The 15,054-nt window shown below is 28.6% G+C and overlaps 1 protein-coding gene across 4 annotated transcripts; it reads left to right on the top strand.

Moving 5' to 3' along the window:
* Window positions 1–6,803: 6,803 nt before the first annotated feature.
* Window positions 6,804–12,419, top strand: LOC133800863 (uncharacterized). Of its 4 annotated transcripts, none has more exons than XR_009876643.1 (8): window positions 6,804–7,004; window positions 7,818–7,958; window positions 8,065–8,204; window positions 8,919–9,065; window positions 9,164–9,223; window positions 9,336–9,549; window positions 10,198–10,307; window positions 11,932–12,419. XR_009876643.1 is itself a non-coding variant. In XM_062238951.1 (7 exons), exons 2-6 carry the CDS (start codon window positions 7,820–7,822, stop codon window positions 9,510–9,512), a joined length of 663 nt encoding a protein of 220 aa, XP_062094935.1. In that variant the 5' UTR covers window positions 6,804–7,004; window positions 7,818–7,819; the 3' UTR covers window positions 9,513–9,549; window positions 10,198–10,843. The 4 variants fall into 4 exon arrangements, 2 of the variants coding, with proteins under 2 accessions (XP_062094935.1, XP_062094934.1); XR_009876644.1 differs by lacking the exon at window positions 11,932–12,419 and adding an exon at window positions 10,457–10,833; XM_062238951.1 differs by lacking the exon at window positions 11,932–12,419 and having other exon boundaries at window positions 10,198–10,843.
* The last annotated feature ends 2,635 nt before the right edge of the window (window positions 12,420–15,054 follow it).

The following is a 15,054-nucleotide window of genomic DNA, read 5'->3' as shown; positions in this document are numbered from 1 at the left end:
TAATTATTATTGTAAAATATCTCAAAAATATCTTTTTTTTAATTTTTTAATTATTATTATTTTTAAATAGTTATCATTGTAAAATATCTCAAAAATATCTTATTTTAATTTGTTTAATTATTTATTATATTTAAATAATTATTATTGTAAAATATCTCAAAAATATCATATTTTAATTTTTTTTAATTATTTATAAATTTAAGTATTTACAAACTACCGCTAAATATAAGAATATTCTGTTATATATAAGAATATTCCGTTAAAGTTAACATTAAAAAAATAAAAAATGGTTAAAACTAAGAATTTCCGTTATCTACACAATTATCATGGTCTAATTTCTAAAGTACTCTATAAATCTATATGATGTCTTTTTTTCATTAACAATATAATATGCCCTTTTAAACATAACGAATTTTGTTATTTTTTTATTAAAGTTAATAATTAATTAATTATTTTAAAAAATTACTTTGCTTAAAATATCTAAATTAAATTCTTTATTTCATTTTTTATATTATTGATTATATATGTATGCATAATTTTTTATTAGATTTAAAAAATATCTTAAAATAAATAGTTACAATATAATCAACTCAAAATATTAAGTTTATAATATCATATATTCTGAATATTTATATGCATTTTTTAATATCATTTAAAATTAAAGAAAGCATATATCATATAAATTATAATATAAAAAGTATAAAAAATTATGCAAATAAAATTTAAACAAAAATAGAAGTAAATTGTAACTTTTTTTTAAAAAAAAAAAAAGAAGCAAATTAAAATACATTGTAACATATATTGGCATGTGCTTACTACTTAATGTAAGGTTGATATCACTATCTATGCTTTTTTGGTCTTGTTCATTTATCCACAATGTCTGGATCTCTAGTTTCTAATAACCTAAATTAAATTTATAGAGTTTTCAAGATATTTGTGTGTTTTTTTCTTATAAAAAAAGTACTTATATACTGAAGAGTGATTTTTTGTTGTACTATGTGTAATTTGGGGGCTCAAAACATGTTTGTTTTTAATGCTTGGCATTCTTCTCCTCGTCTTTTTGTTTACTCTACAACCATAATAACTCTTTCGAATTTCTGATCTTATAGAGTGATCTCCACTCATTTGTTTCTTCTTTTCATGCTAGAGACAAGTATTGGATATCTCCAAGCTTACGAGTAAAGCTAGGCTAGACACATATTAATATGAGTGTTGTTATTTGGTATCTTAAAGTACTTAACACCACATGAAGTGACACATTATGATTGATTAGCGATAACTCATAATACTTATTAAATTCAAATAAGTGGGACCCGATATTGGATTACAACAATAACAGAATGTCACCTCATTGTGTTGTTGGGCACCACTAATGCTCCTTAACAATTCTCTATTAATATAACATGTGTTTTAAATCACGCAAATTTATTAAAGTGAAACTTTATTATTTTTATGTTTGGTTTAACACAATAGTGTGTATTTCTCCAACGTCACGTCAATACTAGGGATGCACACAAAGTAGTAAGTAATGATATTTGCACAAAAATATTACATATGACATAAGAATTTTTTTTAACTAATCACATATATTTCAAATGAGATACATTATTTTAAAAAAACAAATAATTTTTATTTGTTTTAGATTTTTATTTTAATTTATTGTAGTTTTGAATAAATATTATATTTTAAAAACATTTATAAGCATACGTTATAAATAAAATACATTAAACCAATCAGATTGAGCCACATGTGCACATATGTCAATCGTGAAGATTAAGTATTAACAAACGCACTGAAAATGGTGATGAAAGGTATTATTGTTGTAAAAAAAAAAAATTTGGGTGTTATCACGAAGCCCATGTCACCATGCCACCTCTTTTTTGTTGTGTCAATCCTGTGGCAGTCGCCAGAAGTGCTTGTGCAATTTCAGAAAGAAGTTGGGGTCAACTGACTCATTTCTTGTTTCTAAAATGAGGGAAATAACAATAGAAGAAGAAAGGTAAAGAAAAAAGAAAAAGAATATTTTTTTAAAAAAAAAATACTTTATTATAATGTTTATTATTATTTTAATTTTAAAATTAATTTTTTTTAAATTATAAATTGTACCAATGATACTTGGGAAATTTAGACAAATATCTTAAAAATGAAAACTAATTCCAAAAATAACTTAAAGCAATTTATTTACACATATACCAAACCACATTAGAGGATATGCTGAAATTTGAAAAAAATATATTGGGAAATACTACTTCCTGAATTTTTTGTTTTTCTAGGTTGTAAAAAGTTACACATTGATTGCTTAAGATATAGATAAGAAACTAATTGATTACTTTTGTATATTTATATATATATATATAATGCTGTATTTTTAGATCATATTATATCATGCAAATTACACAAAGTGTCCAGATTTAGAAATGTCATTTAATTTTTAGCCATTTTAAAAAAATATTAATTTTATACCCAATATTTATTTGATACTACCAATTATACCATTTAGACATTAGTGAGTTATATGTTTTTAAGTAAAGGTAATGTGAGAAATGTCATTATAATAATGGGTAAAATTTAACTGAATTTATTTAATGACTAATTTTAGTTAACTAATCTTAAAAATAGGTACTTATCAAATTATCCCTATTATATCATATACAGAGCCAGCCCTGAGCTAAGGCGGGCTAGACCTACGCCTTTGACCCCCTTAGCCCAAGGGCCCATTTTAAAAAAAATTATATTGAAAAATACCTATAAGTTTTTAGAAATTTCCTACAAAAGGGTCCCTAATACTTATTTTTTTCTTAGGGCCTACCTAATACCATTCAGGGTCGGCCCTTTCATATATTTTTTGGTTGCTTCCAAAATTTATTTGTAGATATTTTAATATACTAATTGATTATTTTTATGTTATATTATGTATCTTATTGTTTAATATACATTTTGGTAATATTCGGAACTTATTTTAGAAACTAATTAGTTATTATATAGTATAAAAATTTATTCCTATAATTCCAAGTTACCATGAATAACTTATTAAAAAATTATATTATTTTAATACCACATAGTTACTTTTAAAAACTAAGAGGGTGATTGGCTCCTTAACTAAAAAACTGTTTTTTGTTTTTAAAAGCTAAAAACTGTTTTTTGAAAACAAGTTGGGGTGTTTGACGTTGTTTTCATAAAACAATTTTTAAAAACAAAGTTACAAAAAGCAGAAAATTTTGAGAACAACAAAAAGTTGTTTTCTGTTGTTCTCAAATTTTTTTTGTCTATATATTTTTTTTCTCACATAACTTTTTTAATTATTATTATCTAACATAATTTATTGTCATATCATTTTCTCTCTCATTAGTTTCTCTCTCTTCACTTTCTCTCTCATCACTTTCTCTCTCCTTATTTTCTCTCTCATCACTTTCTCTCTCATCACTTTCTCTCTCCTTACATTTTCTCTCTTCACTTTCTCTCTTGTTATTTTCTTTTTCATCATTTTCTATCTCCTTATTTTCTCTTGCATCATTTACTATATCCTCACTTTCTCTCTCATAACTTAATATTTCTTTATTTTCTCTCTCGTCATTTTTTCTCTCTCGCCATTTCCTCTCTTTCTTCACTTTCTTTCTCATTACATTCTCTCTTATTTTTTCTTGCATCGATCAATTTCTCTCTTCTCAATTTCTATTTCTTCAAATTTTCTCTCCTTACTTTCTCACTCCTTATTTTTCATCATTTTTCTTTCAAATTATTTTATCTCATTATTTATTACAAACTTTTAAAAGATTTTTATCTTTGTAAATATATTTGTTGATTTTTTATTTAAGAATTAAAAAAAAACTAAAAAATTGTTTTTAGAAAACATTAACCAAACAACTCTTGTTTTTTAAAAACTACAAAAACTGTTTTCTGTTCTCAACTCTGAGAACACAACTTTGAAAACAGAAAACAAAGCCAAACAGACCCTAAATTTTTGTTGCTTTTATAATCATTTAAGGTACCAATTGATTAACTTTTGATATATGACTAAATTTTTTGGTATGACACAAATTTAAAGCAATTAACTAACTTAATGAGTTACCAAAAAGAGTACTTTCATGTTTTATTTAAAAGTTACCAAATAGTATCCTAAAAAATATATTTTAAGAATTTACTTGAAATGTTTCTAAAATAGCTTTAAAGTTGTTTTTAAATGTAAAATATGAAAACACTTTTTGGTAACTTTTTAAACACAACAAAAAAGGATTCTCCTATGCCGGCAAAAAACTCATCCCAAGAAAAATAATGCATATTTTTTGGACTCTTTGATTTAAATTTTACTGAAATAAATTAAAAAGTAGCTACAAAGTTACTTTTCATACATAATATAAACAATCAACTAATTTCCAAAAAATAAGTTTGGAGTTAATTAACTAAAATAAAGTTTTTTGTAAAATGGCAACTAATCAGTATTTGGTTGGTATTGTAAGCAACCAAATGATTACTTTTGATTTCGGTGATGATGAGAAAACATTTGTTTCCTGCATATCAAAATGATCACCTTGAAGAGTAGGTCGATATGATATTACTCTTGAGCCCAAACAACCAACAGTGTAGCAGAAGTCTAATTTTAAAGTTGTGGAGAAGAAATAAAAAAAAAAGATAGAAAAAGGTAATATAATGTTATATTATTTGCAAAAAAGGTAGAAACAACATTATATTTTAAGTTAAGATTAAGACATTTTTTAAATTAAGACAACAAAAATGATGCCAAATATAGATTTCTCATTATAATCAGCCATAAACAATGGCATGCTTCAGGGGCATGGCCACCTATAGCTCAGTCAGTGCGGTTGGGTATTGTATGAGTGAGAGAAGGTTAATAATTAGGGATCCTAATCTCTTTAAATTAGGTCAATTTGGGCTTTATTATTGGGTTTTTGTTTTTATTTAAACTAATTGACCCTATGGCACCCTGTAATAATAAGCTGTGGGTAAAAATGAGATTTTAATTGAGCCAAGCCCTTTTACCAAAAGAGTCTCAACAAGAACAATCATTTTGCACACCCAAAGGGAAATTTGACTATTGATTGATACATTAAATAAGGTACTACATCAAAAATATCATCCCCACTATATATATATACACATTTCATCCTAGTATTTTCCTAGTTCAAAAAATAACCTTGTCATTTGTTTCCCACTTTCTTTCTCTACTCTCTCGGATTCTTTCCCAGTGCTATTTTAATGTGTGATTTAAGATACATGCTACATCATTATGTATTTTGAGTGTGCAACATGAGTGTGTCCCTAACATTACTCGTCTCAACAATTTTTACAGAATTGATCATACGCTTTTGTTCAACGCAACTCGATGATGGAAAAAAAGATTTTTGTAATAGTGATTATCAAGAGACATTAACAATCAAAGTTGTTATAATATAAGCCAACATATGTACAAGTTTTTTTTAATAAATATTGTAATTACTTAATTATTTATAATTGATGGTTACAATTTAATCATATAGAAAAATATGAAAATATGTCGACCCAAATGAATATATTTTTTTAGGTGCCAAAATCAAGTTTAACTTACTTCTTTTTAGTTATTTTCCCTTTTTAGTATAAAACGCGACTATTAGTATTAATAATTTGGTTTCTTTTGGTCAAGCAGTTGATCAAACCCAAACTTCTCCAGCGTTGCCAGCCAACATAATGGAACAGGCCCCTATGGGCAGTATTTGGAAACCTTTTGATCGTTCATTGCTCAAAATGAACGTCGATGTTGCTGTCTGTGCACATCGAAGATTGTTGGGTTTTGGGGCAGTCATATGGGATGATAAGTGACCTGTGGGTCATTGCTTCACTTCCCATATTTGCTCAAACCAAGTCCCTCTTACTACTGAATTGATGGCGATCTTGGAAGCACTTAAATGGTGCCACCGTGAATGGTTTTTCATCCATTCCTTCGAGAGTGATTGCCTCAATGCTATTCGTGCTATTTGAACTCGTGGGAACTGTTTTATAGATGATGTTATTGTTGGGATATCCAACACTTAATGAATATTTACTAAATTGGTTCTTGTCATTTTATACCTTGCGAAGGGACAAAGTGACCCATTCCTTGACAAAGATTAGAGATGTAAGCGGGGCGTAGTCGGGGATGGCTCCCCCGTCCCTGCCCTGTCTCGGGGTCGGGGCTCAATCGGGTACCCGTTTAATAAAAATGTTTAATTTTTTTTTCTAAAATTGATAAAATAAATTAAAATAATCAATACTTTTTAATATAAAATAATTAGAAACACAATCAATTATACCATTAATAAATATATATTTTTATATAAATTATTATATTATATATTTTTAATAATATTTATATTAAAAATATAAATTACAATATAAAAGGAGCGAGTTTGAGACGGGAGTGATGTTTCCCATTCCCGGCCCATTAGGGGCGGGTCCCTACGGAGATCCTATCCCGCAGGTTAAATTGACATCTCTAACAAAGATTAGTTTTCTGGATGATTATGGTCGTTTATCTTATAATATTATTGAACAATGTATTGGTGATGATTATTGATTTATAAAAATGGTTTTAAAAAAAAAAAGAAGTACTGATAATTTGGTATTAAGTTTAACATACTACTTTTTTATAGTGATTTCACATACTATTTGTATATTCCATTTAATAAAATACATAATAAAATTTTAAAAAAATATATAAAATATAATTTGAGTAATTATTTATTTATTTTACACCAATATCACAATAAGCTCAACACGGATATGGTCTGAAAACAAAATTAAAATGGAAAAAGTAATAAAATTATGATAATTTCAATTCAATTCTGCAAAAATATTATTAAGGATAAATTTTCGAACATTTCTGCACCTCTCTCTCTCTCCTCAGCTCTCGACCCCTCTCGCTCATCGATCTCGGCCGACGGCGACACTCTCAGCTGCACGCCTGCAGCTACGTCGACGGCGACTCGCCAGCTCCTCCGTCCCTTGCTCGGAATCTCAGCAGCCACCTCACGGTAATAATCTGTTTCTTGTGAAATTTTGATCTGAAAATTTTAATATGTTTATCACTAATAACTGAAATGTGATCTGAAATTTTAATTTGTTTGTTACTAGTAACCGAAATTTTGTTCTGAATTTTTTGAAATAATCGACATTATTGTGGTAGTGGCTCTGTGAGATTGCTCTGTCACAGGTTTACTTTCTGAATTTTCACTTAATCTGTGAATTTTGTTTTCCTGTTCTCTTCCGATTGTATCATTATGTTGCTCTGTCATTGAATTATTGCTGAAATCTGAAAGTTTTGAAATAGTATGTTATGCTCTGGTTAGTTTTGCTTATTAATTTGAATGTGTCTTATTGTTAATTATAACCTGTTATGTTCATCAGTGAGAGAAATTATGATAAACTAATTGCCATTCTTCGTGATTTGAGTGGAGTTCTAGCCAATATGAATGATTTCATCTCTAATGTGAGGTGCTTATTTATATTTATATTTATTTTTGATAATTATTAGACTAATCATTGTCATTTTTAGGCATTCTGCCACTGAATTTTTTTGGTAATTAAATTCTTAGCAATTAGGAATTTTGGCGAACAAAATGTTTAATTTGAATTCATCAAATCAAGGCCAGTATATTCAAATTTTGATTGTACTATTCTTTATAGAAAACCCTAAGCACCACCACGAGTCAAATTTTCCCTCCTTGTAAATTTTCTCATCCCAATTTTCTTGAATTTCATTTGGGCTAGTTCTCATGCTTTGTTTTAGCTTTTTGGGTAAATTTCACAGAATTTATTTATTCATTATTATTATTACTTTTTTGCAGCCATGTCGTTGGTAGTGGCTGTCAGTCTTTTAACGATCAGTGTTGTGCTGATACGTGTCATTTACGTGATATGCCGAAGTGGTAAACCTTTGAAAGGAAAACGCAGTGAACCAGTCAGTACCCTGATTGTCTTAGGTTCAGGTGAGTTCAACATTAGGTGGTGTTTTGAAAGTTGGTTCTGACGATGGTAATTTTCTTTCATGGATGTTGGATATTCAATCAAAGTGTGGGGTTTTATTTTTCTTAGGAGGTCACACTGCTGAGATGCTGAACCTTTTAGCTGTGTTGCAAAAGGACAGGTTCCATCCAAGATTCTATATTGCAGCTGCTACTGACAATATGAGTCTCCAAAAAGCTCGCTCGTTTGAGGACTCCTTAGTTAACGAGGTTGATTCCTAAACATTATATACTTTTTTAGAAATTTATTTTGGTGTGTGGCTGTTTCTTTGCCCTGCATGTGGTCGTGGAAAGTTTTTCTACAAACGAGTTATATTGGTTGTGCTGACTAATGTTGTTTTGACACACGTATGAAAAGGTGACCTTAGCTTTGCCTTAGGTGGGTAGGAATCCTTGTGAATGTCTGTGCTCCTTTTGGGCTTCTATATCAATGAAAATGTATTCTAGTTAATAGCATGCCATATTTATCTGCATTATTAGCAGTAGATCAGAACTGCATTAGTATTATGGTTAATTGATAAGTTCTGTGATGCTATCACAAATTATTTTCCCTTTTCACTTGAAGGGGAATCAGTTGTCAGGAGGGATTAAAATAATATTTGAGGATTCTACCCTTTAGTGTGTCAATGTTAGGTACTCAAAGCGTAATGAAGTTTGTTGATCATCATTGTAGTGATTTTTTTGTTCAACGGTTATCACCTTTGAGAACATTTGTTGCTCTTAAGAGCTGGGAAGTTGGAGTTTTCTTTTCTTCTTCTTTCTTTCTCTTTTTGGTAGAGGATTGCATATTCTCGTTAAGTGCACGTATAGTTAGGGTTCTACTTTAACTTGTCTGACATTGAGAGTTGGAGTAGTTTTGCCATTCTTTGACATCTGATGGTTTATCCATGTAAGTTTCCTCTCAGACTTATTTATTTAATGCAGACTAGAGATAAGGTGGCAGAGACTTCTCAGTTTATGCAAATCTATCGAAGTAGGGAAGTTGGCCAATCATATATAACCTCTATTTGGACAACTTTACTGGCAATTGCTCATGCACTCTGGCTAATGATTAAAATTAGACCTGAAGTGGTACTACTTCTAAATTCACTCTTTGAAGTTTCTCAATAAATTTTGCCACTGCAATTCTGACTAAAAACCATTCATTAATAACATTTTGGTAATCATAGATCCTCTGCAATGGTCCCGGGACTTGCATTCCTCTTTGCATAATTGCCTTCTTATTCAAGGTCTACAGATTCTCCTTTTTGCCTTTTTCTTTTTTGAATGCTGCAGTAAACCCCGAAATTCACCTATTGAGTTGATATTGAAGTTTCTTTATTTAAAAAATCTTGTGTGCAGATCATTGGGATTAGATGGTCATCTATTTTTTATGTTGAAAGTATAGCGAGAGTGCAAAGGCTATCTCTCAGTGGCTTGATTCTTTACAAGTTACACATTTCTGATCAGTTCTTTGTGCAATGGCCACAGTTGCAAAGAAAATACCCTCGAGCTCACTATGTTGGATGTCTGATGTAGTGTGATCAAAATTTTGATTCTGCTAAGCTACTCGAAGGTTTTCAAGTTCTTTCTCTCACATAAAGATTTACACACATTAAATTTTCACCCATTGAGAAACTTTATTTCTTGCATAGAGTAAATGTAAATAGACTATAATATGCATGTACCGACAATAGGAATTATCAAAAGAATCACTTGTCATGTGCAAAAGATATGAAAAGGACCACTTAGAATTTGATTGGTGAAAGAGAGAAAAGGGCCTTAATGACTCTAGTTATTGCATCAATATGAAGTGTCATTGACAGCCTCAATAGGGTCTACTGTACTGCTAGGTTTTTTTTATTTAATTTTTTTTTTTATAAAAAGAAGTTGGTTCCCTGCCTAACTTTACAATATTTTGGGACCAAGAAACTATAGCAACTTGCTATATAGGTATTTAAAAGGGACACGAATATCAGATTTTTTGGGAGCAAACCATATGCCTTAACTGTTTGAGGTACCCCATTGGGTTACTTGAGTTTGGTTTTTGGGTCTATTTGTACTACTTGGTTTTGCATTATTGTAACATTTTATGAAATATCAAGGAATGAAAGCAAGATTGGCAAGCCTACAAGCAAGCTGCATCAATGATCCCATCCATTTTTCTCTTTCCCATTTTGTCTTAATACAATAGTGTTGCTACTAACCACATTTGTTTGACCAGGCTGGGTTTTCTTCATCAGCTTCCTGAGCTGGTAAAAAACGAAATAATTTTTGGTCGATATTATATTCTGCACACTCGGTGCCCAATAGAAGAAAATAACAAAGTTCTAGGTACGAACCTAAGCTCATTACTCCTCCACTATTAAGCTATCTTGTGACTCGTTAAAAAAAGAAAAAGGATGACAAAATATAAGGTTGGCAAACTATTTGAAGTAAAATAGTAGTTTGTTTGTTTTGATATTTCAATGTGTATTTACTAGGCTGTTCATCAGTTGGGTTGGGGGACAATTTACTTGTCCAATCCCATAGTTGAGTTTGCAGAGCAACCCACCCAATCCACCAAATTTTGTAGAGAAATTATAGTAAATGTCAAAAAACAATGACATCAAGAAGCTAATGTCCCATTTAAAAAATTGTAGAAAAACGACCCGTTTATACAGTTGATTACCTAAATTGCTCTTTTCTATCATTTATTTATTTAGGAGCGTCTAACTTTAATACAGTGATATATGTATATTAGTTTTGTTTAATTAATTTTTATTTTAAAGTTATATTGATTTTTTAAGTTTTTTTTTATGGATTGTTGGTATATTATTTTTCAATTAGTGTATATATTTTTTGTGGTATGGTATATCAATTTTTTTTAATGATATTTAATTTTGATCTTATTATACATAATGGTAGTATATAATTTTGTATTATGATATATATATTTTAAGATAATATATAATTTTGTTAGCATAGTATATACATTTTTTAGTAATGATTTTGTAAGTTTTGTTGGTATATTATTTTTTAACTCAATATATGTATTTTGTGGTATGGTATATCATTTAACAACTTATAAAAAACGAAAAAATCAAAATAATTTCAAAATAAAAACTAATTAAATAAAACTAGTATATATATACCATAATATTAAAATATTTAGAATATAATAGTAATTTGCTAATTGACATATTTGGTAATATGTAATATTAAAAAAGTAGTTAGGCTATTTTACTACAAAATTAAAAATATGTACATTTACTTACTTTTACACATTATTAATGGTTATTTTGCACCAAGTTCCAATCTTGTATCTAAATTCGAACCGGTTGGGTGGGTGGGCTCAATTTGTCTATATCTTTTTTTTTCCTTAGAATCTAAATTTGTAATTAACATCTTTTATTTTCAAATTCAATACAAAATGAGGAGAGGAGAAAATAAATACTTTTAAGAATTTTAGCATTTTACTTTTTTCTTTCAAGAAAGAAAATTAAATTAAGTTTATAAATTATTTATATATATATATATATCTATACTATATATATATATGCACGGATAATTTTTTGAGTTATTTTTTTTTGTTTGGTAGTGAGTTACTCACTCTTAGCTGATTACATTGCTGTTTTTCTTTTTTTTCACTATTACACGTTTCATCCCCAGTCATTTTGTTTTGTCTTTTCTTATTAAACAGTTATATATATAGTAAGAAATATATATTATTAAACAATTTTATTATTAAATAATTATTACTTGTACACTTACTTATCTTACATATACTACTTCCCTACTTGGTTTACTTTTATACCCTTCATTTCATCTTCTTCTAGGGAGTTTATTGTAATTTAACACTATATTTTATTTTGTTTATTATATATCTCATTAACCATGTACTTCTCATCTCACCGTCCTTATAATGTTTCCACCTGGTTCTTCCTACTTCAGTCTTACTTTTTTTTTTTTGTTGCAGAAATTGACACACCATCCACCACGTGTTATATATATTTAAAAAATAATAATGCCGAGGTCATAGCTTCAATTAGGCTTTTGCTGCCAAAATAATTAGTTGCTACATCCATATAAACCTAGGTTTGGGCTTGTTCAATAGAATTTTCAAGACCAAAATCTTTTGTGATAAATTGCACATCCTTCTTTTTTGATTTTTTACTTATTTTGTTTTTTTATATTTCTTTAATCATAAAATCATCACACGTATAGATATTATGTATTACATTATTTTGTTTTTTATTGAATAAATAAAAATTTGATACTTATCTTTTACTATTAATCTTATTTACTTGTTATATTTTTTGTTACCTTTTCTTGTCTTGTCAAGATTTTTTTTTTCTTATGGAGAACCATCATCCATCATGTAATGTTTTTATACTATCATTGTATACTTTTGTTTTCTCTTAAATTAATTACTCAGTAAAATTTATTCGAATATTTCTATCTTTATTCCCTTTCTTCTCTTATTTTGTATTGAGGTTTATTTTGTAATATTAATTTTTAAAAATTATGTAATAAAAATGTGTTTTTTTTCATCATTTAAATAAATTGTCTGTATTAATGTAATAACTGTGCTAGTTGTATTTTCTATTGACTCTCCTCATTTAAGTTTTACTTTACACATCATTGGAGTTTTTAAGAATAATTATATCTATAATTTATTGATTTCCAATGTAGTCATCATTATCTTTTTAATGAGAGAATGAGGTATTTTATTTCCGCCAAATTAGTAAACTATTTGTGAAGTTGTAAATAGTCTCATGAAATATTTAGAAAAATATTAATTTACAACCAAATTATCTTTTCACAGACTATGAATTTATTAAACAAAAAAAATGGTCAGACAACTAGAGGAGTGGAAAAATACATAATAATAATAAAAAACTTAAATTCAATAAGTAATTGATTTAATTCAATTTTCAAGCCCGAGAGTAACTAATTATTAATTATGAACTATTTGTTTATATTATTATTTACTTTCTTCACGTACAAAAATACAAAACGCAAATATATTTTTTTACTCATTCATTTTGAAATTATTTTGAGTCTTCTGGCAAGGAGCAAAACACAAAAGAAAAAGTAACAATGTCAGCGGGTTGCTCGTACCTTAGGCACGAGCCTTACACTAGTATATATATATATATATATATATATATATAAAACTTAATTGGGTGGATTGTCATCCATTTCCAACTTGCCTAGGTAATAAATGGTCAGGTTAGAAAAATGATCTGCTTGCAAACTTTTTTAAACAACCTTAGCATGCACATCGTTGTAGTGTATTTTTGAGGGAAACAAATTGAGTCTCAAGTATTATTTATTTATTTTTCAAATGTAGACAATAGTACATCTTCTTGCAGCTAAGGGAGATATGTGTAGTCTACATTGTTGTATTTTAATTAATTTACTTAAGAATCTCATTTAATTTTCAAATATAAATCCTAATCATGGGTAAACAATTTATATTTAAATAATTAGATCATTTGACTATAAAATGAATTATTTTGCTTATATTATGTGACAATGTTTGTCACAACACATTATCACATATTAACTGTGTAACATAGAGTTGTGAACCTACAATTAAGCTTCAACTAAGAGAAGAAGGGCTTAAATGGTCATGCTTGTGATATGCTTCTACAAAATTTGAGGTTTGAGTCCTTAGGGGTGTTCATTGGTCAGTTTGGTCGGGTTATAATATATTTTAATCTACCCAATGTAAAAATCGGATTACAAAAATCTAACTCTAACTCATCTAAAAAAAAATAAAGTTTAGCTTGTCCAATGTTTTAGGCGGTTTGGTCGGGCTAATTTGCCCAAACCAATCTTAAGTTTTTTTTTAAAAAAAAATGTTCAAATAATTAGATTCAACAAACTCAGACATATTATTTTAAATTGAAATTTGAAAATATTATTCTAAATTCATTGTTAAAATTTTTAAAATAATATTTAATATTATATATAATATATGTAATAATATGCATAATATATGTATATATAAATGAAAAGAAAATCTTAATCAGTTTATTCAGGTTATTTAGGCGGGTTGGTATAATTCTCAAACCGCCCAATATAATAATTGGGTGGTTTGAGTTTTTGTCGGATTATTCGTGTTGTATTTTTTTCGGTTTGGTTTGTGCTATTTATTCGAGTTAGGCGGTTTGCAAAAACTTTTGCACAACCCTATGAGTCCTTTTTGGATACATACATAATAATTACTTAAAAATTGTTATAGTTTTCTAATATTCAAATGTCATAGAAATAGGTGAGAAGCCTAGTAAAAAAACCTATATGCTTCAATAAATTTATAGTAATTAATTTAAAATTTTAGAATTACATAGTTGAAATACAGTAACATTTACTCAAAAAAAAAAAAAAAAAACTAACAAGTGGTTTGTGGGAATTTTTCATAAATATGACTTTTATGCTATTAATGCAAGTATTATACTTTTCTTAATTTATATGAGAAAACTTATTAAAGAAAAAAAAAAAAAGTATGAGTGTAGAGGTGATTTCCTACAATTGATTAGATGGGCACCAGCAACCTGTCAAGAACAAAGAGAAGAGAGACGAGAGTTCAATTGGGAGTACCGGTGGGGTGTCAGCCAAAGGGACTCCGACGCTCAAGTCAGTCGGGTTGTAATGAGAGCTAATAGAAAGCAATAAAATTAAGATATAAATAATCGAAATAATGATGGATGGAGGAGTCGTAAAATGGTCAGAGTGACGGTGGCGATGATGGAGGGGTCAAGCGACTAGGTCAGGTCCAATCAGACTGACTAATTTAGTCTTGCTTGACTGGATTGCTCAGAAATAGAGTAGCCTTCGTTTCAATTAGAGAGTAAAGAAAATTAAGTGATTCTCTGATGCCTTTTCTGATGGTCTTATTTATTGTCCTCCTTTTCGTTCCGTCCTCCTCTGTCTTTCTGATTCGTTTGACTCGCTCCAAGTGGTTTCGTTCCGAGATTCTTGGCGAACGTGATGGGAGCCTTGACTGTTTCAAGGTCCCTGGCTGACTGAGTGTATCCGAATTCGGGTCTGGGTATGGTTTTGGGTATTTGGATAGTACTTTGTATATGCGAAC

Source organism: Humulus lupulus, chromosome 9, assembly GCF_963169125.1.
Source record: "Humulus lupulus chromosome 9, drHumLupu1.1, whole genome shotgun sequence".
NCBI classification, from domain to species: domain Eukaryota; kingdom Viridiplantae; phylum Streptophyta; class Magnoliopsida; order Rosales; family Cannabaceae; genus Humulus; species Humulus lupulus.
The sequence above is the reverse complement of the archived record's forward strand: the minus strand, read 5'-3'. Positions and strand labels throughout refer to the sequence as shown.

What these genes read in the sequence shown, in the direction of transcription:
- LOC133800863 (XM_062238951.1), top strand. Translation starts at nt 7,820, where the DNA reads ATGTCGTTGGTAGTGGCTGTCAGTCTTTTAACGATCAGTGTTGTGCTG. An exon ending in CCTGATTGTCTTAGGTTCAG is followed by an intron (nt 7,959 to 8,064) that starts GTGAGTTCAACA and finishes TATTTTTCTTAG; the next exon opens with GAGGTCACACTGCTGAGATG. An exon ending in AGGACTCCTTAGTTAACGAG is followed by an intron (nt 8,205 to 8,918) that starts GTTGATTCCTAA and finishes TATTTAATGCAG; the next exon opens with ACTAGAGATAAGGTGGCAGA.